This window comes from Glycine soja, chromosome 13, assembly GCF_004193775.1.
Source record: "Glycine soja cultivar W05 chromosome 13, ASM419377v2, whole genome shotgun sequence".
Taxonomy (NCBI): domain Eukaryota; kingdom Viridiplantae; phylum Streptophyta; class Magnoliopsida; order Fabales; family Fabaceae; genus Glycine; species Glycine soja.
Genome location: NC_041014.1, coordinates 12,129,146 through 12,151,548, shown reverse-complemented (window position 1 = coordinate 12,151,548; position 22,403 = coordinate 12,129,146). Strand labels below are relative to the sequence as shown.

General features: G+C 44.0%; 2 protein-coding genes across 2 annotated transcripts; both read right to left on the bottom strand.

The window, feature by feature from the left end:
• Positions 1-10,433: 10,433 nt before the first annotated feature.
• Positions 10,434-10,748, bottom strand: LOC114381590. Its single transcript, XM_028340856.1, has one exon. It carries the CDS (start codon positions 10,746-10,748, stop codon positions 10,434-10,436), a length of 315 nt encoding a protein of 104 aa, XP_028196657.1.
• A 1,818-nt stretch (positions 10,749-12,566) lies between these two features.
• LOC114381589 lies at positions 12,567-14,717 on the bottom strand. The gene is made up of 3 exons (XM_028340855.1): positions 13,770-14,717; positions 12,885-13,622; positions 12,567-12,806 (listed from the first exon to the last, which is right to left on the bottom strand). The coding sequence occupies exons 1-3, from the start codon at positions 14,715-14,717 to the stop codon at positions 12,567-12,569; spliced, it is 1,926 nt and encodes a 641-aa protein (XP_028196656.1).
• Positions 14,718-22,403: the final 7,686 nt, after the last annotated feature.

Genomic DNA, 22,403 nt, shown 5'->3' with positions numbered 1-22,403 from the left:
CATATATATATATATATATATATATATATATATATATATAGAAATACGCAAATAAGACGTATCATTTTATATATAATAGTGGGGAATTACGGGGCAAAACATAAATCTACTTGGTTTCGGACTTGGTACATATTGAAGTCGTGATTCTATTTGGTTTGCACAACCAACAAATTATTCCAACAATATACAATGTGTGTGTGTGTGTGTGTATTAGTTTTTTTTCTCCTCATCTAAAGAGAAAATGCTACTCATAAGGGAGGAAGGCGCGCGGAGTTGCCACCAACGTTTATTTGAGGAAAACGTCAGAAAAATCGAAAAGCATGTGGTCTACGAACTTTACGTGTGAAAGGTTCGAGAGTTGTTTTTACGCACGGGGAATGTATTAGCACCCCACGCGTCCGTCACAAGGGACGACAACCTTTAATCAATATGTGTAATATCGTGTCTTCAATTTGTTTTATTTTCCCTTTTTTTTTATGTCTTTTTGTGTTTTTATGCTTTTTATGTTTTTTAATTTTGGTGTGGTCGACAAAAGCGGGACTTTTGCTCCTATGTATCCTCAATTGCGATGAGGAAATCAGACCTACGTAGTTCTTGCAAAAGCGGTAAAGTTATGTGTTGATTTTATGCTTTTGAAAAGTCCATGTTAACCAATTAAAGCAAAGAAGACCGTTTAAGGCGTTGGACCTTAAAATGGTTTCAAGTGATTTTTGCGGACAAAACTTGATTTGTGAGTTGATTTTAGCCTTGGTTTCACTTGGGTTATTAGTCAATTAATTCAAGGAAACTTCCAAAGAAAAACGTCTGATTGATTTTTTTTTTTTTATTTTATTCAAAGATATTTTGATTATTTTATTATTATTTAGCCCTTTTTTATTTAATCGAGGTTACTGCGTGAATGATCGGTTGAATTTTATTTTAACAATGATTAAACGAGATTACAACACAAATGATCGGTTGAAATTCATTTTATCATTTATTAGGCAAGATAACGACTTAAATGATCGGTTAAAGCTCGTTAAAAAAGGGTACTGAAAGTAAACGTAATGAAAGTGAAAGTACACAAACACAAGTAGGGACCACTAAGGGTGCATAGAATGAATTGAAAGATTCGATTTTAGGAACTTGCTGGTTGAAGACCGAAGAACGATGAAGAACGAACGAAGAACAATGAAAAACGGTGAAGAATCTCCACGAAATCGCTTACAGAAACGTCTCGGAAGCATTACAAAAGCGCCTCGGCTTGGATTTTTTCCACAGAAACAATTTTTCTCACTAATTTCGAGTGATTCCTCAATACCAGAAGGGCTGAACCCCTTCCTTATGCCCTCCTTCCCCTATTTATAGGAGAAAATAGGGAGGTGGTTGCCGCCTAACTCGCCCAGGTTGCTTCCACCAGAAGCCACCGCCCTCTTTTTGGAATCCTCAAGAAGGCCCAAGTGGGCCAGATTGCTATTTACACCCCCTTTTCACTAAATACACCCCTCTGTGTTTTTTTTATCGAATTATTTCTGAAATGTTGTGGAACTTTATGGATTATGCATCGATACTCTTTTGACTTCTAGAACGCGATGGAACTTTACGGATTACGCAATGATGCTCTTCTTGACTTCCAGAATGTTGCGGGACTTTACGAATTATGCAACGATGCTCTTCTTGAGGGTCCCGAAGGGAACAAACAAGGTTCGAAAGCCGATCGCAAGTGTCCCCAGACAAAATTAGGGTATGATAGTTGCCCCTCTTTACTTATCTTTTATTGGAGATGAAAGGGAAGTAAAGATAAGACACTAATTTCGTTCGAGTTGAACCTCACTCGACCGATCAATAGCCCAACCAGCAAAACCTATCAATTAGAAAGAACAGAAAAGGCATCAAGAACACTAGTAAAAACCTCAGTGCCTTGAAAGTGATAAAACTGGATAGCCATGACGCTTCTACATGCTATCGAACTTGATCGTCTCTGTTTAGTAGAGAAGAGTCTTGCGCGTCGTCGAACTTAAATGTCTATGGATGACAAAGCTAAAACCTGCACAAAATTTCAAAATGATTAGAATTGGACGACCATCATCATCCCGATATCATCGGACTTGTTCACCTCTGGCTGACGAAGGTGCAGATAACCACGAGGTATCTCCACATGCTACCAGACCCTTGAGTCTAACAGTAGAAACGAGATTTTTTCGCGGTCTCGGCCGGAAGACGCTGACATCTTTGGGAAAGGTACAAATGACTATGTTAGTCTCTGCATGCTACCAGACCCTTGAGTCTGACGGTAGAAACGAGACTTTTTCGCGGTCTCGACTCGAAGACACTAACATCTCTGGAAAAGGTGTAGATGACTACGTTAATCTCTGCGTGCTACCGGACCCTTGAGTCTGACGGTAGAAACGAGACTTTTTCGCGGTCTCGGCCGGAAGATGCTGACATCTCTAGGAAAGGTGTAGATGACTATGTTAGTCTCTGTGTACTACCGGACCCTTGAGTCTGACGGTAGAAACGAGAATTTTTCGCGGTCTCGACCAGAAGATGCTGACATCTCTGGGAAAGGTGCAGATGACTACGTTAGTCTCTGCGTGCTACCGGACCCTTGATTCTGACGGTAGAAATGAGACTTTTTCACGATCTCGGCCGGAAGACGCTGACATCTCCGGGAAAGGTCCAGATGACTACGTTAGTCTCTACGTGCTACCGGACCCTTGAGTCTGACGATAGCAATGAGACTTTTTCGTGGTCTCGGTCGGAAGATGTTAACATCTCCAGGAAAGGTGCAGATGACTACGTTAGTCTCTGTGGGCTACCAGACCCTTGAGTCTGATGGTAGAAATGAGACTTTTTCGCGGTCTCAGCCGGAAGACGCTGACATCTCCAAGAAAGGTGCAGATGACCACATTGGCCTCTGCTTGTCAATCAGACTTGGGGTCTTCGAATGACGATGTGCGGATAACTGTAAGGTGTCTCCCCATGCTACTGGACTCTTGGGTCATGATAGGAAAAGGTTGGGTGGTTGACAAAAGCAGGCTTTTGCTTCTACGTATCCTCAATTTGAGATGAGGAACTCAGACCTACGTAGTTCTTGACTTTGTGAGACTAGAAATAGTCTCGGTGTTCTTTCACTAAAATGCGGACATGTTTTAGTAAAGAGAACAAACTTCCAACCGATCAGAGCAACATATATTTCAAAGAAAAACAATGTGTCTATTAGGGAAGGAAGCACACTGATAGAATTTTCTCATAACCGCAAATGAGATTTAGGGTGTTTGCGTTTCACTCATAAATGATCATTTGGAGGAAACACTGGGTCCAACAAAAATAGAAAGAAATCACTCAAAGTGCATAAACCTCACATAGGCAAGTGTTTCATCCTAATTCCGAACCATGGATATGTCATGAATTGATTTTGCATATCATTTCCTATCAAAACAAAGATTACATGCATGATCATAGATTAACGGGACTTTTCGGGGAATGGTGTTTTGGTGAGAAATTTGGCTTTGAGTGTTTTGGTCTTTCCCCTTTTCTGTTTTTGTTTAGTGCGGGGTGAGGAAGTTGCCAGCGAACAGGATTTTGGTTGGCAATCAAAAGGAGATGACCACTTCAAGTCGTGGTTTCCTTTCTTTCCTTATTTGGTTGTGACTATTTTGTACTATCTGGATATTTGTCTGGTCCGAAGACCCTTCTGTATAATTCTTTCATTTTCTTCCGATCTTTGATTGGCGATTTTCTTTTTTCCTTTGTTTTCTTCCGATCTTTGACCGGGAACTTCTTTTCTTTTTTTGTTTTCTTCTGATCTTTGATCGGGAACTTTTTTCCTCTCTTTTTATTTCTTCCGATTTTTGATCGGGAACCTTTTCCTTTTTTTGTTTTCTTTCGAGGGCGAGGATGGAAATACTCATCTCGGGTCAAGGTTTATGGTGGTTTGAGGTTTTGGCTCAAATGGCTTGTAGAATGGCTGGACATGATATATGTCAGGGCGTTGGTTTGGCCAACGGTTCAGGGATAAAGGAATGTCCCATATTATTTCCATGACACGTGTGCAATAATGATGATTCAGAAATTTTATGCAAAACTGGTCATGCAGGCACCTATGTGGACACTCAAGCATCAAGTTTATGGTCATGTGACACTAGGGCTCAGGATTCATTTTTCCTATTTTAGGCAACCCAGTGTTTCCAAAACATACTCTTTTATCAATTCATGCATTCATCCGAGTCCATTTTGGGTGTTTGGAAAAAATTTCACAGCATTCACCCTTCAGGTGCATACATATTTTTTTTTCTTTTCAAAAACCTTGTGTCCTGAATGGCCAGTTCATTTCCTTTCAAAAGCACGTTGGTTTTTTAGCTAACCAATTTTATTTTTATTTTTATTTTGTTTTTTTTTTTTTTTTTTACAAAAGAGTGAAAACAAACATGCACTCTAGACATAGTTGATATTTGCGATCACACAATTTTTTGAAAAGTCGTGCGAACGAGGGTATGCAAGGCCTACCTACGTCAAATCACAACGTCAAAGTAACCGGAAAAAATGCAATGATAAGTCGCAATGAAAAATAATGACAAAATAAACCGAGAGCCGTAATGTTAGATCACAGTGGAAATAAAAACAATAATTGAAAGCAGTAATGTTAGATTATAATGGAAACAAAAACAATAACTGAAAGCAGTAATGTTAGATCATAATGGAATTAAAAGTGCGATGACCTTAGTCGTGTGGCTCCGCTCCCTCCCAGGAAACCGAGCAGGTCAGTCATATCCTCGTGCATATGGGGTTCATCTGCATCACCCGGGGATCCTGCAGGTTCCTCCCCTGTCTGGGCATCGGGCCAGTCTCTGAGCCATGCGACCTTAGCCCCAAACTGCTTCGGGGTAGGGCATACAAAAGGGGTGGAACCCTGCCCCTGCTGGTTGAGGCTGAACTGGTAGAGACACTTGTGTAACTGCACCTGTCCACGGTGGTTGGCCATCTGTTGGAAAACCACATGCTGTAGATACTGCTTCACGCTCAGTGGTCCAGCCGAATCGGCCTGCCAAGGTGGTGGCGGAGCACCCAGGGCCTGATGTGTGTCACCCTGCGCCTGCCTAGGCGTGCAGTACTTCTCGATGAAGGCTCAGGTGATCGGCGACCGAATTACCTTGCTGGGGGCGACATGCACTCCGTAGAACTGGTAGAGGCTCGTGATCAAAGCCGAAAACCCCAGGGACCTATTGGACTTCGCTGGGTCCAAAGGGTGTACCTAGTAGGCACCATTCTTGCAAACAAATAAATGGCGTCAGCAATTACCTAGGCCACGTAAACGCTCATCCGTGTCAGGATGGCATACACCAACTGGCACTTAGGCAGAGGGAGGTCAGAGTTGAGGTCGCTAGGCAAGACGTTGTTGAGCAGCAGTGTCATCCATATCTGGGTCAGGGTACTCATGTTGGTGCGCATGATCTGGACCCACCTCCCCGCAGTAGTCCGGGTGAAATCCTGCCCCGGTATGCACAGCAGTTGGGCAATGGCCTCGTCATCGAAGCCGTCTGCCTGGTTCCTCCTCTGGCTGAAATCACACTGCTGGTTCTCCTTCAAAATCAGTGGGTCGCCCAAGAACTGGCTGAGGGCATCTGCATCGAAGGGGATCTAGTGACCCCTCACCCACAAGCGCATGTCTCGAACCCCCTCCTCAGTGGGCCAGGTGTTGGCATAGAATTCTATGATTATCTCCGGGTCGAATGTAGCCATAGGGGTCACTAGTCGTTCCCAACGCCTGCGAGCTATCTCTCCCTAGAAGTTAGGGTACTCGTCCTCCCTGAGCTGGATACGCCTCTCCTTGTGGAACGACCATTCCTTGATGGCCTTGAAGCGTTGCTGGTGCTCAGCACTCCAGAATCGGTGACTATCAAACTCCAAGGCGGCACTGGAGCCTTCTCCAGTGTCGTCCTTTCTAGACCTCTTCATGGAGAGCTTCTTCGGAGACATTTCTTGTATGGAGTGATCAAGGACACTAAAATGGAAGCAAAAAGCATAAAATGGTGGCCTAGGGTCAGAAAACCGTCAATCCCGCGGGTGCTGCGTTCTTGAGTGAGGGGGAGAAGTTTTGGGTGAAAAAACTGCACTCTCCCCCTCTTTTTTAAACTATTTTGTGCAAGGGGTGCTCGCCCAAGCGAGCTAACCCTGTGCATTTTTTTTTAAACTCGTTGCGAAGAAATTGCGTGTTCTCTATGGGTCAATACTCGTTTACTCGAAGCCCCTAGGATAAGTTAGGCATATCCGATCATCACCTTATAGAAATAACAATAATAATAGGTAGAAATTTAAAGGATACTAGGCTGCCTCCCAGTAGTGCTTCTTGATCGTTCGGAGCCGGACGCGGGATGATGATCTGCTGATCACGGGCCTAGCATCTGCTCGTACCTGTCCTCGAGCACCTAAAAGCAGGAAATGGCATTGTGCAGTAAAATGTGGCTACGCTACCACTTACCTCGGTTCATCTCTGTCTTGGATTTGGCATGGTATTGACCGTTGCTTGAAGCGATCCTGTCCCTGTCTTTCAATTCACAAGATAAGATAAAAAAATATGTATGTGCATGCATATGCATGAGCAGTTCAAACGCAATAACTCTTTAACAAAAGCCCGTTGGGTTCAGTTTTAATTAAGCGCTTGGGGCATCCCTATGGATCGAGCGAAAAGGCTCGAATCATTAAAAGAATATGCATCTTTAAAGGCACAAAGCGAGGGTCAGAACAATGAATCATCAATCTCGCACTCTTTGAATGATTACAACGAAAATATACAGAGGACAATGTTGGATCAAGTGGCCTCGGAATAATTAAGAAAGGGGGGGGGGGGGTTGAATTAATTACTAGTGAACCTTTACTAATTAAAAATCTATCCTTCTTAATGTTACTAGATTCAATTAGTCTTTTACTATAATGTTAAGAAAGTAAAGAACTGAAATAGAAACTTAATCAAAAGTAAAAGCGATAATTAATGTGCACAGCGGAAATTAAAAGTGTAGGGAAGAAGAAGACAAACACAAGAGTTTTATACTGGTTCGGCAATAACCCGTGTCTACATCCAGTCCCCAAGCGACCTGCGATTCTTGAGATTTCTTTTCAACCTTGTAAAATCCTTTACATGCAAAGATCCACAAGGGATGTACCCTCCATTGTTCTCTTTGAACAACCAAGTGGATGTACCCTCCACTTGATCTGATCCACAAGAGATGTACCCTCTCTTGTTCTCAATTACAACAATCCAAGTAGATGTACCCTCTACTTGTACCACAAAGGATGTACCCTCCAATGTGTTAAGACAAAGTTCTCAGGCTGTTAGTCCTTTAAAACTTTGCGAAGGGGAAACAAAAGATATCTCAGGCGGTTAGTCCTTTGAAATCTTTTGTTTAAGGGAAAGGGAAGAATCAAAAGAATTCTCAGACTGTGTCATTTTGAATTCTTTGAAAAGGGAGAAGGGAGACACAAAAGAATTCAGGCGGTCAGTCCTTTGTTCTTTTGGAAAAGGGAGAAGAGAGACACAAAAAGAATTCAAGTAGTTAGTCCTTGGCGAATTCTTTTTGGCAAAGGGAGAAGAGAATGAAAAAGAAGAATAACACACTTTTGTTTTCTGTGAAAGAACAAAGTTTGCAAATCAGAAAACTTTGAAAGTTTTTGGCAAAGGAAGAAGAAGAAGAAGAAGATATTCAAAAGTAAATTGGAAAAGTTAATTGAAAAGCAAGTCAATGTCTTGCTTTTATAGACTCTTCATGTCTGGTCACGAAAACCATTGGAAGAGTTATGACCTTAAGAAAACCTGAAAACCATTGGAAGAGTTACATCTTTTGATTTTTATTCAAAACTTGTCACTGGTAATCGATTACCAAAACCATGTAATCAATTACACAAAGCATTTTATGAAAAGATATGACTCTTCACAATTGATTTTGAATTTCAACGTTCAGATGTACTGGTAATCGATTACCAATATCTTGTAATTGATTACACCATTTTGAAATCAATTGGAACATTGCAAATTCAGTTAAAAGCTTTTGAAATCAAACTTTGCTACTGGTAATCGATTACAAGAAACTGGTTACCGATTACCAGAGAGTAAAAACTCTGGTAACTTAGAAAATTTTGAGAAAAACTCTTTTGAAAAACAAAATTGTGCTATGTTTGTTTTTTGAAAAATCTTTTCAATACTTCCCTTGTGAAGTCTTCTTGATTTCTTCTCTTGAATCTTGAATTAATCTTCTCTTGAGTCTTGAAATCAAACTTCTCTTGATTCTTGAATCTTCTTGATTTCTTCTCATAAAACTTGAATTTTATCTTGATCTTGAACTTGTTGACTCAATCTTGAAATCATTCTTTGGGCTTTTTGTCATCATCTTTGTTATCATCAAAACTACTTGAATCAACTTGATTCATCATCATGAAGCTTGCTTCTACAGACAGGAACTGTGAATGTATGTATACATGATTTTGATGATGTCAAAAGAAGAATCAAACAAGGCTCATTTTGCTTCAAGATTAATACAAGATTGTTTCAACAAACAAAACCTTGATTCAAGATTTCTTCAAGATCAAGCCTTGCCTCACAATGAAAGGTTTCAAGTCATTCAAGGCACATGTAATCGATTACCAATGGTTTGAAAGTGTGTAATCGATTACACATCATATGTAATCGATTACCAGAGACTCTGAACGTTGAGAATTTAAATTTTAAATGAAGGGTCACAACTGTTCAAGAAAAACAACTGTGTAATCGATTACACTAATTCTGTAATCGATTACCAGAGAGGATTTTCAAGGAATATCGCCAACAGTCACATCTTATCATTTGGATTTTGAATGTCCATCAAAGGCCTATATATATGTGTGACTTGGGACGAAATTGAAGAGAGAGTTTTGCTTGGCAAAAATGTCTTATCCTCTCAAAAGACAATGAGAGAGATTCCAAAAGAACTTCATTGTCAAATACTCTCTCAAAAGAAATCCTTGACCAAACACTTAAAAAATCTATAAGGATTCTTACATGTTCCTCGTCATTAGCGTTTACGGGTGAAGGTAGTTCCTCGTCATCCATGTTGGTGAGCACAAGGGCCCCTCCGAAGAAAGCCTTTTTTACGATGAAGGGCCCTTCGCAGTTTGGGGCCTACTTTCCCCTATTGTCTCTTAGGGCTTGGGAGACTTTCTTCAGCACTAGGTCCCCTTCGATGAACTTGCGTGGGCGTACCTTCTTGTCGAAAGCATTCTTCACTCGTCTCTGGTACAAACGCCCATGGCTCATAGCGGCCAGACGCTTGCCTTCTATGAGATTAAGCTGATCGAAACGTGCTTGGGCCCACTCCAAGATTCTTAATGATGGGATTTCCACCTCAAATGGTAGCACGACCTCCATTCCGTACACCAACGAAAATGGCGTTGCCCCGATCGAAGTGCGCACCAAGGTTCAGCAACCATGTAGCGCGAAAGGGAGCATCTTGTGCCAGTCCTTGTATGACACAGTCATCTTCTGAATAATCTTCTTGATATTCTTTTTGGCTGCCTCCACCGCTCCATTCATCTTGGGTCTGTAGGGTGTGGAATTGTGGTGTTGGATCTTAAATTCCTCGCACATTTCCCCCATCATTTTATTATTCAAATTGGTGCCATTGTATGTGATAATCTTCCTTGGCAACCCATACCGGCAGATTATCTCCCTCTTGATGAACCTGACCACCACACACACTCCTCGTGATGCTAGCGTATGAGGCAGCTTCGACCCACTTGGTGAAGTAATTGATTGCAACCAAGATGAAACGATGTTCGTTCACAGCTTTGGGCTCTATGGCCCCGATCACATCTATCCCCCACATGGAAAATGGCCACGGCGCGACCAATACATTCAATGGCAGGGGCAAAGTGTTGACATTGTCCGTAAACGTCTGATATTTGTGACATTTCCTTACATAGAGGCAATAGTTGCTCTCCATGGTGAGCCAATAATAGCCTACCCTCAGGATCTTCCTAGCCATGGCATGCCCATTAGCATGCGTACCGAAGGAGCCCTCATGGACCTCCCCCAGCATGCGCTCAGCTTCCTTAGTGTTCACGCATCGGAGTAAAACCATGTCATGGTTTCAGTTGTATAGTATGCTTCCGCTTAAGAAGAAATTAGCCGCCAATCTCCTTAACGTCCTCTTGTCATTGTCGAAAGCCTCTAGTGGGTATTCCTTGCTTTCAACGTATCGCTTGATGTCGAAATACCAAGGCTTACCATCCCACTCTTCTTCTACCAAACAACAATGTGCAGGCCTGCCGCGACACCTGAACTCAATGTATGGCAGGTCTCCGTGCAGCGTCAGCTGGAACATGGATGCTAAAGTGGCAAGCACATCAGCCATTTGATTTTCCTCTCGGGGAACGTGGTGGAAAGAGATCTCATCAAAGAACGCAGCTAGCTCCTTGATATAAGTCTAGTAGGGTATTAACTTGTGATCCCTAGTTTCCCACTCTCCTCTCAGCTGGTGAATCACCAGCACCGAGTCTCCGTACACCTTGAGTAGCTTGACGTTGAAATCAATTGTTGCCTGGACACCCAGGGCGCATGCTTCATATTCAGCCATGTTGTTGGTGCAGTCAAAACCAAGTCTGGCCGTGAAAGGTATGCATTGATTGTACGGAGAGACCAATGTTGCCCCAATGCCATGGCCAGAAGCGTTAGACGCTCCATTGAACCACACGATCCACTTGCCCTTGTCCTTGTCTAGCATCTCTTCAAATAAGGCCATGATGTCCTCATCTGGGAACTCGGGATGCATGGGTTGATAATCATTGAGAGGCTGCTGAGCCAAATAGTCCGCCAAGGCGCTTCCCTTTATCGCCTTTTGGGTGACGTAGACTATGTCGATCTAGGATAGCAAAACCTGCCACCGAGCGATCCGCCCCTTGAGAGCGGGCTTCTCAAAGATGTACTTGACTGGGTCCATCTTGGATACCAACCAGGTGGTATGGCTCAACATGTACTCTCTTAGACGGTGGGACGCCTATACCAAAGTGCAACATGTCCTTTCCAGCAGGGAGTAGTTCATTTCACAGACTGTGAACTTCTTACTTAAGTAGTAGACGACTCGCTCTCTTTTTCTGGACTCGCCATGCTTCCCCCAGCATGCACCCCATCGACTCATCCAAAACTATCATGTACAGGATGAGAGGTCTCCTAGGCACCGGCGGCATAAGTACTGGAGGGTTCATGAGGCGCTGTTTGATTCTCCCAAACGCCTCTTGACAGTCCTCGTCCCAGTGGACGGACTGATTCTTGCGTAAGAGTTTGAAAAGCGACTCACAAGTAGCTGTGAGTTGTGATATGAATCTGGCAATATAGTTTAAACTCCCCAGGAAACCTCAGACCTGCTTCTCAGTACGCGATTCTGGCATCTCGAGGATGACTTACGATGAAACCCAACTGTTTTCCCAACTTGACCCCGAAGGTGCACTTAGCGAGGTTTAACCTCAATTGATACTTCATGAGCCTCTCGAACAACCTTCGCAAGTTGACAAGGTGTTCCTCCTCAGTTTTAGACTTGGCGATCATGTCGTCTACGTAGACTTCGATTTCTCTGTGCATCATGTCGTGGAACAAAGCCACCATAGCCCGTTGATAGGTTGCCCCAACGTTCTTGAGCCCAAAGGACATCACCTTATAGCAGAACATTCCCCACAGGGTGACAAACATGGTCTTTTCCATATCCTCTGGCGCCATCTTTATTTGATTGTAGCCTAAGAAACCGTCCATGAAGGAAAATAAAGCGAAATTGGCTGTGTTGTCCATGAGGACATCAATGTGTGGCAGAGGGAAATTCTCTTTGGGACTGGCTCGGTTCAGGTCCCGATAGTCCACACACATTCGTACCTTCTCATCTTTCTTAAGGAACGACACAATGTTGGCCACCCACTCGGGGTATCGAGCTACCGCCAAGAAACCGGCGTCGAACTGCTTTTTCACCTCCTCCTTGATCTTCATTGACATTTTGGGTTTCGTTCTCCTTAGCTTTTGTTTCATCGGAGAACAACCGGAGTTTAAAGGTAACCTGTGCTGCACAATGCCGTGGCTTAAACCAGGCATGTCTTGGTACGACCAAGCAAAGACGTCTTGGTAGTCCCTCAGTAGGGCCACTAATTCCTCACGGATGGGTGGAGTCATACCCGTGACTACTTTTACTTCCTTCCTTTCACTACCGGCACCTAAGTCTATGAGCTTTGTCTCTTCTTGGTGTGGCTTCATCTCTCGATCCTCCTAAGTAATTATCCTCTCTAGCTCTGGGGGAAGTCCTACATCTTCATCTTCTTTATCCTCCATCTGACTCATTTCTTGCTCGAAATAGACGGTCGGGTCCCCGGTATTAGTACCTTCACGGGACTCGCCGTCGGATTTGCATCGTTTAAGCATAACAAGGAAATAAACATGCAAATGAATGAGAATGGGTGGAGGCGCAAGAACAGATGAAGAAAGATCTTTATATTATAACTTTCAAGAACAACAGACATAATGCCTTAACAAAAGGAAACCCTAAAGTCTAGGCCTAACTGTAGGGTTTGAAGCTAAAAGGTTACATTATGCTTCTTGTGTAAACTTCAGGGCATTCCTCCACCCGCCAGTTCCCTAGCTGGAAGCCGAGAGGGCATAGCTGTATCAAATTCGACCTCCTCAGGGAGTCTTCATCGCATATTGCGGCCACTTGTCCTTCGTGCTTTAAACCTGCACTCACGAAGCTTCTACTGATGTGGCACGGTGGAACCTCTTTGGCTTGTTGTTCTGACCGCGGGCCTTGGCCTTTGTTCTTCCTTTCCTAGATGTTTTTCCTTACGTTAGCCTGTGTAGGTTTATAGCCTAACCCGAACTTCCTGCGATTTCCTTTGACACTTACTAGGTCGGCCCTGCCACCGTTATCCTTGCCCAAACCCATTTCGGGCTCGTAGTCGTGCCCCAACATCACCCGGGCCACCATCATTGCCGCGCCAGACAGGCGAGGCTGCCTTGGGAGGGAATCTACGGAGGCGTTGCTTACCACCTCAAAGGATTGGAAAGTTGTTTCCAACGACTCCTCTACGGCTTCCACATACGGCATAGAGGAAGAACAACTTACTAGGACATCTTCCTCGCCTAATACTATGACCAAATGTCCTTCCACTACAAACTTTAGCTTTTGGTGGAGTGTAGAGGGGATGACCCCCACTGAGTGGATCCATGGACGCCCCAACAGAAATCTATAGGCCAGGTTGATATCCATTACTTGGAATGTAACTCGGCAGGTGTGAAGCCCTATCTGTACTGGGAGGTCAATCTCTCCCCTTACCTCTCGGTGGCTGCCGTCGAAGGCACGAACCACCATGGAACTCAGCCTCAGGTGGGAGGCGTTGAACGACAACTTCTCCAACGTGCTCTTGGGCATCACATTTAGGCTTGAGCCATTGTCAATGAGTACTTTGGCCATAATGTGTTCCATGCATTTGACCGACACATGTAAAGCCCTATTATGCCCTCTCCCCTCGGCGGGAATTTCCTCCTCGGTGAAGGTGAGGTAGTTGTTAGCTGTGATGTTATTGACAATCCCCTCAAAGCCTTCTACAGAGATGTCTTGGGCTACGTGAGCTTCATTCAAAACCTTCACCAACAAAGCTCAGTGAGGCTCAGAGCTCATGAGTAGTTCTAGAAGGGAGACCTTAGCCGGGGTCTTGTTGAGTTGTTCAATGACCTTGAACTCGCTCTATTGGATAATGCGGAGGAACTCGCTGGCCTCCTCGAGTGATACCTCTTTCTTTTCGTAGCCCTCTTTTCCCTCGGCAAATCCCCCCGTCGGAACATCCTTGTCCTGTGCGGGGATCACCTTGATGTTTTGTCCTTTGGTCACCTTTGCTTTCCCTTTAGCGTTCGTGGGCTGCGTTGGCAGGTTGGGGGGTGCGAACACGCGACCACTGCGGGTTATGCCGCTCAAGCCGGTGATGTTGGTTACTTTGGCCGACAGTGAGCCAATGTCGGTAGCTTCTTCCTTCCTGTCTCCCAGAAGGGCGTACTTCCATGGGACTGCGCGACTGTTCTTGTAAGGGAAAGGAATAGGTCTAACGCCCGATACCGCCGAGGGGTGTCGGGGCCTTTGGGGAGCAGTGTCCTTGGTGAAGTGTATTACCAAGGGTTTAGGTTTCTTAGGACCTTCCTTATCTGTCGACTGCATGCATATATGTTGTTCCTCATCCTCCTCATTGCTGACCTCAAGTCGGCCTTGGTCTATCATTTGTTGTAATAGATCTCCTACCGTTGAACACGTTTCCATGTCATGCGGCACACCCGGATGCTTTAAACAAGAATCCTTCTTGTGCCCACCGCGGGGAATCACGCTCGCCTTTTGTATGGCTTCATAGATAAACCTTCTAGAGGTCGTTACGTCCTTCAAATGTTTGGGCCTGTGCGACGTACACACCTCGATGGCATTAACAGCTGCCCTTCCATGATTGGGGAATGGGTTTGTCTTTATGTTGGGCCCGTCTTCTTGAAACATCAACCATTCGGCTTCTATCAAACTTTGGACCTTGTGTTTCAAGGCAATGCACTGTTTGACTAAGTGGCCTAGGGTTCCCCCATGGTATGTGCAGGTTGCACTAGGGTTATACCATTTCGGGAAAGGAGACTGGAAGATCCTTCCCAGAGTCACCACGGCCAATTGGTTGGCAATGAGAGATGGCAAGAGGTCCCCGTATGTCATTGGGATCGGGGTGAATTCCTGAGCCTGCCTTGGCGGAAAGTTCCTCGTCGTGTTGGAGCCTGCGCCAAGGTGGGCATTGCTGGCCGGGCGAGGTTAGGTTGGAGCTGTGGGGGCCCCCTTTGTGTGGGCGCGGGCGCACTTGGTTGGGCGAGCGCTAAGTTGGAAGAGCCCTCGGCACGAGCTGAAAAGCTCGGGTGATGTTGTGCATATTGGTGGGTACCGTGGGAGGTTTGCGACAGCTTGGGCCACGCAGGCGTTGAAGTGACAACATGGGCATCTCCCTCCTTCCTCTTTGCCCCAAATGTTCCGGTCCTCCTACTGCTAGTACTTGCAAGGGAGACGTAATCGAACTTTCCCTTCTTCAAACCCACCTCGATCCTTTCTCCGACGAATACCAAGTCCGCGAAGCTAGAAGGCATGTAGCCCACTAATTTCTCATAGTAGAATACAAGCAAGGTATCCATTATCATAGTAACCATTTTTCTCTCGACCATGGGAGGGGCCACTTGTGCTGCTAGGTCTCTCCAACGCTGAGCGTATTCTTTAAAAGACTCATGTTCTCTGTGACATCCTGGAAATTTCTACCCGGAATTTTGTAAACCATACATTTTGAATAATTATACATATAAGTATTATTCAGTGTATATATATATATATACTCCTGGTAGAAGTATGTACATTGGGGGAAAGATACGCGGGTTAGGCTAATTAACGAAGAGAAATTCATAACTGGACAGTTATAGATTAATTCTCAATTAATTAGTCTAAAAATTATCGTTTTGTGTGCAACTTAAAATTTAACAAAACCAACCTCTGAATCACACTCGGGGTTTCATTCTGAGCGTTTTGATATATATATTGCTTACTATCGAAAACGGGTGCAGAGAAACGCGAGGGACTGGAATCAGAGAAACGACACACAAACCGAGGTAGGATTTTAGCATTTCAAAAAGTCAAAATTTTCTCTCCTTGTGGCTGAGTATGAGTCACATCAAGAGAAAAAGCGGGCTCCTTTTTGTTCCACTCAAAATGGGACAAGTGGCAAGTGCTTTAGAAAATAAAATAATAGGAAAAGAAAATCATTTTTCTCATAAAAGCCACGTTCTCTCTCCTCACTCAACAAAAAATTCAGAAGCTTTCCTCCTCACCTTCTCACGTTGCTTTTCTCTTCTTCTTCCTCTCCATTGAAGCCTCCATCAAAGCTCCAAACTTTGCTCACCATTTCTACTCCAAATCACAAAAGGAAGCCATTTTCGGAGTCGTGAAGCGCACCTCTACGTTGTGGGACTTCAAATTTCAGGTTTGGGTAGACGTCTTCTCACATGAATTTCGTGGGTATGGGGTTTTTGGGAGATATGATGGGTAGTTCTACTAAGTTTATGCCTTATGGTAGTTATTTGTGAAGGAATTTGTTGAAAGCATGCTAAACTTGTCATGTTTGATGTGAGCCAAATTTACCCATTCTGTTTTAGGGTTTTATGATGATGCTTGGTGATGTTTGTGTGCTGAAATTGCTGATAGAAAACTGGTAGAGATGAAGGGGAAAGTTAACTTAGGGTTAAATGTGAGAATGACAATGTTGTAGGTAGAAAAGTGTGAGATTTTGAGGGTTAGAGAAGCTAAATTTGGGGTTAGTGTAAATTGGAGTCTAAAGTGAGTTAATCTTAGTTTAAAATGTCATTTAGGACTTGTGGGAAAGCTTAGGCAGAGCAAATGAGGAAAATGAGTGACCAAAGTGAAAGCAAGAGCCATTTCTAGGGTAAATTGGGTGTTGAGGGGTCAAATTTTGAATCGGTGGAGTTTTCGTCGTAAAACCAGTTTGAGCAAGTTTAAATTAATGTTATAGACTTGTTTGAGATGAGAGTTTACTCCAAAATTACCCCATTCTCATTTTCACTTCTCAAACCTTGAAAATCCACTAAATTGAGGGGTTTTAGATACCTAGATTTTGAATTGCCTTGGTCTGAAGCTTGTTTTGGGTTTAGATATGATTTATATATGATTTAGGACTTGTAGGATCCAATTTGAGCAAAATTGGAGGTGGGTAAGATGGATTTCGCAATCTGCCCTATTATGCAGAAAATTTGTTGTTGAATTGTGCAGCAGAATTTTTGTTCTTGTGCATTGTTGGTTATGGGAAAGGTAGTACATTGGGTTCTAGACATTTTCTAGCATATCCCAACGGTCAAAATGTAGAATTATGTACTAGGGACCTCCATTAAAATGTTCGAGTCGATCCAACGGTTAACGAATCGGAACGAAGAGAATGTTACTGGGGTATTTGAGTAGGGAAAGCTGTGGTATTGGAATGTGTTTTGGGCAGAGTTTTCTGCCTCTACCCTGTTTTCTTGGTTTAGGGTAGTTCATGATGTTTGAATATTGAATTGCTTGGATATTGTGGAAGCTTGGAGGGGTTGATGGGGACCTGGTACTGAGAGGAACGAGGATAAGGGCTACGTGGGGGTACATGAGCTAAATTGAAGGTGGGCAATTGGGGATGGTGGGTTCATGTTTGATTTGTGGATGTGGGAGAGTTGATTTGCACCATCGCCCGATCGCCACCTAGTACCACATATGACGGGTACCCCATAATCCTACAAGCTTGAAGTGAGAAAGCGTGGAAGAGTCAGTCTTCCTACTTTTATTTGTTGACCACCACAGAGTGGTACCTGGAGATATGTCGCGGGGGTCAGGAGACCTTGGGGACGTCAGGTGGGGTGCTATTGCCCAAAACCATGCTTGATCAATCCCGGCCCAACCCAGGCATAATCAGTCAGTGAGAACCTGTGACGTACCTAAACAGGCGAGCTACTGGCAGTCAACCAATAAAAGAACAAAGACCACAAAGCAAGGAGGCTTGTGTGGTGGCTGGCCAGCTATGGATCTTAAGTGGTATCTGGAATTTGACCTCTGGTAATCGATTACCAAGGGTGTGTAATCGATTACAAGGCTTAAAAATGGAGACAGGAAGTTGAGATGGCCTCTGGTAATCGATTACCAAGGGTGTGTAATCGATTACCAAGGGTGTGTAATCGATTACAAGGCTTAAAAAATGAAGACAGGAAGTTGAGATGGCCTCTGGTAATCGATTACCAAGGGGTGTAATCGATTACAAGGCTTAGAAATGGAGACAGGATGTTGAGGTGGCCTCTGGTTGTGTAATCGATTACACAAAGTAACAGGGCACTGGTAATCGATTACCAGTTATGTGTAATCGATTACCCAGTGTAAATTGCAGGTTTCCATGTTCAGAAGCTGTGTAACTCGAGTTTGGGCACTGGTAATCGATTACATACTGTGGTAATCGATTACCAGAGAAGAAAACCCTTGAGACATACCTTTGTACTTTATGCAACGGTTATGGGACACATTGTATTGTTACCTGTAGTTAGATTTCTTGTGAAAGAGTCTACCCCCTTTCTTTTATTTCTTGTAGATCACGATGGCAGCACAATTAATCCATGATCGCGTGGAGATGGAGTGCCTAGAGGGAGTTTGGGAGACCCTCGAAGGCAATGAGAGGTGCCGATTCCGTGGCACGATTCGACTCACTGCTACTTCATTGGTACATCCAGAGGAACCCGCACGCACGCTTCAGCAAACTGTGGAGTGGATACTACCTACACCTACTCCATATCGACTAGTGGAGCCAGTCCAAGTGATAGAGGTTTCGTCCTCTGAAGAAGATCCTGAGGAGGACCGAGAGGAGTTACCTCCTGAGCCTGCTGTGGATGCTCTTGACTTTCTAGAGGGTGATGAAGACCCACTCCCTGATGTGGATTCTCCAGAGGATGTCATGTCAGCATCTGAGGCAGACTCTACGGAGGAGAGCGGCCCTGGAGGGACAGCGACTAGTGGAGACTCTTCATCATAGCAGACGGCTCCTTAGACTAGGTTTACATGCTTTTTGTGGGTGGGTGTATTTAGTAAAGACTGCTAGGTTTACTCTTTTGATTTTTGGATGGGTAGACCTATTGTATAGAAATTTTGATGTTTGTATATATGTGGCTGAAGTCACCACAGTGGATACCTTTGCACTGGATGTCACTATGTATTTTGCAAACTCCCATATTTTGGACAGTTTTAGATGATGAATGTAATTATGTTTAATCTCGTTATTTGAAAAGAAAGTGTTAACAAGCTTTATATTGAAAAGAGTTCATCGACCGCATTTTATTATTTTTCACGTGACGACCTAAAATAATGGCTGGCATATTTTTCTTTTGAAAGAGCAAAATAGTTTAGAGGTTACGAGTGATCAGAAAGAAATGACTCCGAATAGAGTTGTGAACTGGCCATTCAGGACTCTATAGTGATAATTTTCCTTTTGAACTTAATTACTGTGAAAAAAAGAGAGAAACGAAAAAGAAAAAGAAAAAAAAATTCCCATGGTTTTTGCTATTTAATTTATTACTATTAAACCAGTCATTATTTAGGGACGCCACATTCTCGCTTACTCATGTTTTGCAGCTGGGTTCGGTCGGGAGCCATGTCAGAGTTGTACTAATATTGCCTAAGGAAGGCAGTAATCAGATCCTTCTAAGTGAGGATGCGGGAAGCTTCTAGGTTAGTGTACCAGATGACCCCTGCCCCAACCAAACTATCTTGAAAGAAGTGCATTAATAACTTCTCGTCCCTGGAATATGCACCCATCTTCCAACAATACATTTTTAAGTGATTCTTAGGACACATCGTCCCCTTGTACCTATCGAAGTCAAGTACCATGAACTTCGAAGGAATGACGACGTCCGGCACCAGGCATAGGTCAGTCATGTTCGCGAAAGGATAATCGCCGAATCCTTCAACAGCCCTCAATCTCTCTTTGATTAGATCGAGTTATTCCTTTCCTTTCGCTGCCGGGGGTGGCCCTCCCACGGACAGAAGCATTGGCTGCATTGGGTGGGTTTGAGGCACTCTCGTGATGTAGGTAGTGCATTGGGCGCTGGCCCCTCAACGGTAAACGGGGAGTAGAAGTCGATGTCCCCATGAGCGCACTCTCGAGGATCCTCGTGGGCCCCGTCAGGATGTCGAGGAGGCTGCCCTTCGAGGATGAGGGGAGTAATGTGACCCGCGTCTTCATGCATGGTCAGTGGTGTGTAGTTGGGTGGTAAACCGTAGGGGTAAGCACCTCGGTTGTACCCCAGATGGGGGTCGTTGACATGCCCGATGTGTTTCTCCCTCGTCCCACAATGTTTGGAACGGGATGGTGCATAGCAATCAGGAGAATTGGGTCTGCCTCGGCAGCCGTGCTAGCGGCGGCAGCGGTGGTCGCGTTACTCTCCATTAGTTGTTTCATTCCCAACATGACTTCCATCATAGAAGCCATTTGTTCTTTCAAAGCCGACATGTCAACTTTCATCTGTTCCTGTACTTCCTCTAGGTCACCCATCATCCTAGACTTGGATCTGGTGCGATAGGGATGCCTCGGGGCGCGCTTAGTTATGGCGTCTTTCCTAAAGAGACAAAATGTGAGGAGTACGTAACGATGAATTTTAAACATGAATGCATGCTAGAGATAAAGTGTCAGAGCATTTGATTCCACACTGGGATTTTTGGAGTAAACTCATGGGATAAACTAATTTTATTCAGAAAGTTATAACTAGTCAAGATTTGAGTGACAATACAAACTCCCTAACGGTTCCTAATTATATGGGCCATCAATTCTATCATATGCTGACAATAGCTGACGAGCCCGTGGATTTCCTCGGGGGCGGAGTATGTGTCCGCCATTGCTTTGGCCTTTGCTAGTAATCAGGGAAGATCTTGACTCCCGTTTAAAGTAAGAGCAAACCGGTCCATCTACATCATTTCTTCTCGATGTAATGAGTCGATCACCCTTCCCCTAGCCTCATTTTCTGCGTACACCTGGGCGTATTCGTCCGCCACCTTGTGCTCATGGGCGGTGGCCAAATCTAATTCTTCTTTATACTTGCTGATGATGACCAACATGTTTGTTTCAGTCTCGCTCAGCCATTGGGATAAGCTCCTTTTTTACCTTAGGCAAGTCTTCAATTCGTCTTTCAGAATCATGCCATCTACTCGCGATTGGTCCCTTTCCTCTCTTCGGAGTTTAAGTTTGTTGTTATTGCCCCACAAAGCCCCTCGAAACTTGTTCTAATCGTGTTCTTCCTTGCAGGCCCTTTTGGTCTCTTGCTCCAAGGCCTTGGTGGTGGCTATGTTGACGTCTCTCAGTTCGGCGTTCTCCTTTCGGATCCTAACGGCTGTTGACTTGAACTTTTCCTTGATCGCTTGGGCTTTCTTAACCTCCGTTCTGAGGGCTTATACCTCTTCGCTTTCTTTCGGGGCTTCAACCTCCACCTCTTTTGCAGCTCTCAACCTCGGGATCCAATCTAGACCTTGTGCGTAGGCTTTCAACCACCTATGGTAGCCGCCGACGGCCCCGTTGCTACTTCCCCTAAGTTCTTTGTCCTTATTTTGCACCATTTCCTATGCCTCGCAGACCCCTGAAGCACCCCCACGTTGGGGCTATGGAACCTCATGCAATAAAAGGTGTGAGGCCTTCCTCTAATGGTGCCCCTCTCATGAGGTAGCCAAGTTGTCTTATGGCGAGGACGAGATTATAATTAATGCAACCCCTCGCCCTCATCAAGGGAACATTTGGAAATCCTCCGCATGAGACAAGAATCCTGGTTCTTCCTTACTTCCATCGAGGGAACCAATTGACGGACGCTCCTTCTTTGCTTGCTAAGAGTCGGTCCTAGTTTGCCTCCTTCTTCTCGGTGCACGAGCGGTGACCTTCTAGTGGGCAAACGTGTCTCTCCTCTTGGCGGAAAAGGTGTGAGACCAACCATACGTAGAGGGCCGGTGTACAACAAACAATCATTGCACTGTTCTTCTCACATCTTCGGTCGAATGTGTCATATAGATCGGCTAAGATAGCAACGACCGGGCTTTCCTTGCGGTCGTGAAAGGCGAGAAAAGCGTCAATTGCTGCCAGGTCCACCAACCCATCCATGTTTGGAAAGAGGACCACTCCAAAGATCAAGAGTGCTAGGACATCAATGAACGGAGCCCATTCGTCTTGACTTGCCAAGGTTCTCACCTTTGCTTCCAAACATTTCCTTGGTACTCCATGTAGAAGCAAGATATTTTGATGATGCCAAAGGATCAAATGCTTCTCAAGTTTTATTCAAGACAAGAATCCAAGAAAATCAAGATATATGATCAAGTTGATATCTAGAATCTTAGGAAGAAGTTTCCAAATTGAAAAAGAAAAAGGTTTGGCCAAAGAATTTTATCCAAATAATTTTAAATTGAGATTTACTCTCTGGTAATCGATTACCAGAGGATGTAATCGATTACCAGTGGCCAATATGCTTTCTGAAAAGGTTTTAAATATTTTAGAAAGCATGTAATCGATTACACATGGCTTGTAATTGATTACCAGAGGTTTGGAATGTTTTAAAATAGCCATAATAAATTTGAATTTAAATTTTAAAGTTGTGTAATCGATTACAGTAAGTTGGCAATTGATTACCGGTGTTTAAATATTCAAATTTCAAATGAGAAGAGTCATAACTCTTCAGAAGTAACTATGTAATCGATTACACCATTATTGTAATCGATTACCAGTGAGGATTTTCAAATATAACTCCCAATAGTCACATATTTTCAAATGTTTTTGAATGGCCATCAAAGGCCTATATATAAGTGACTTGGGATACG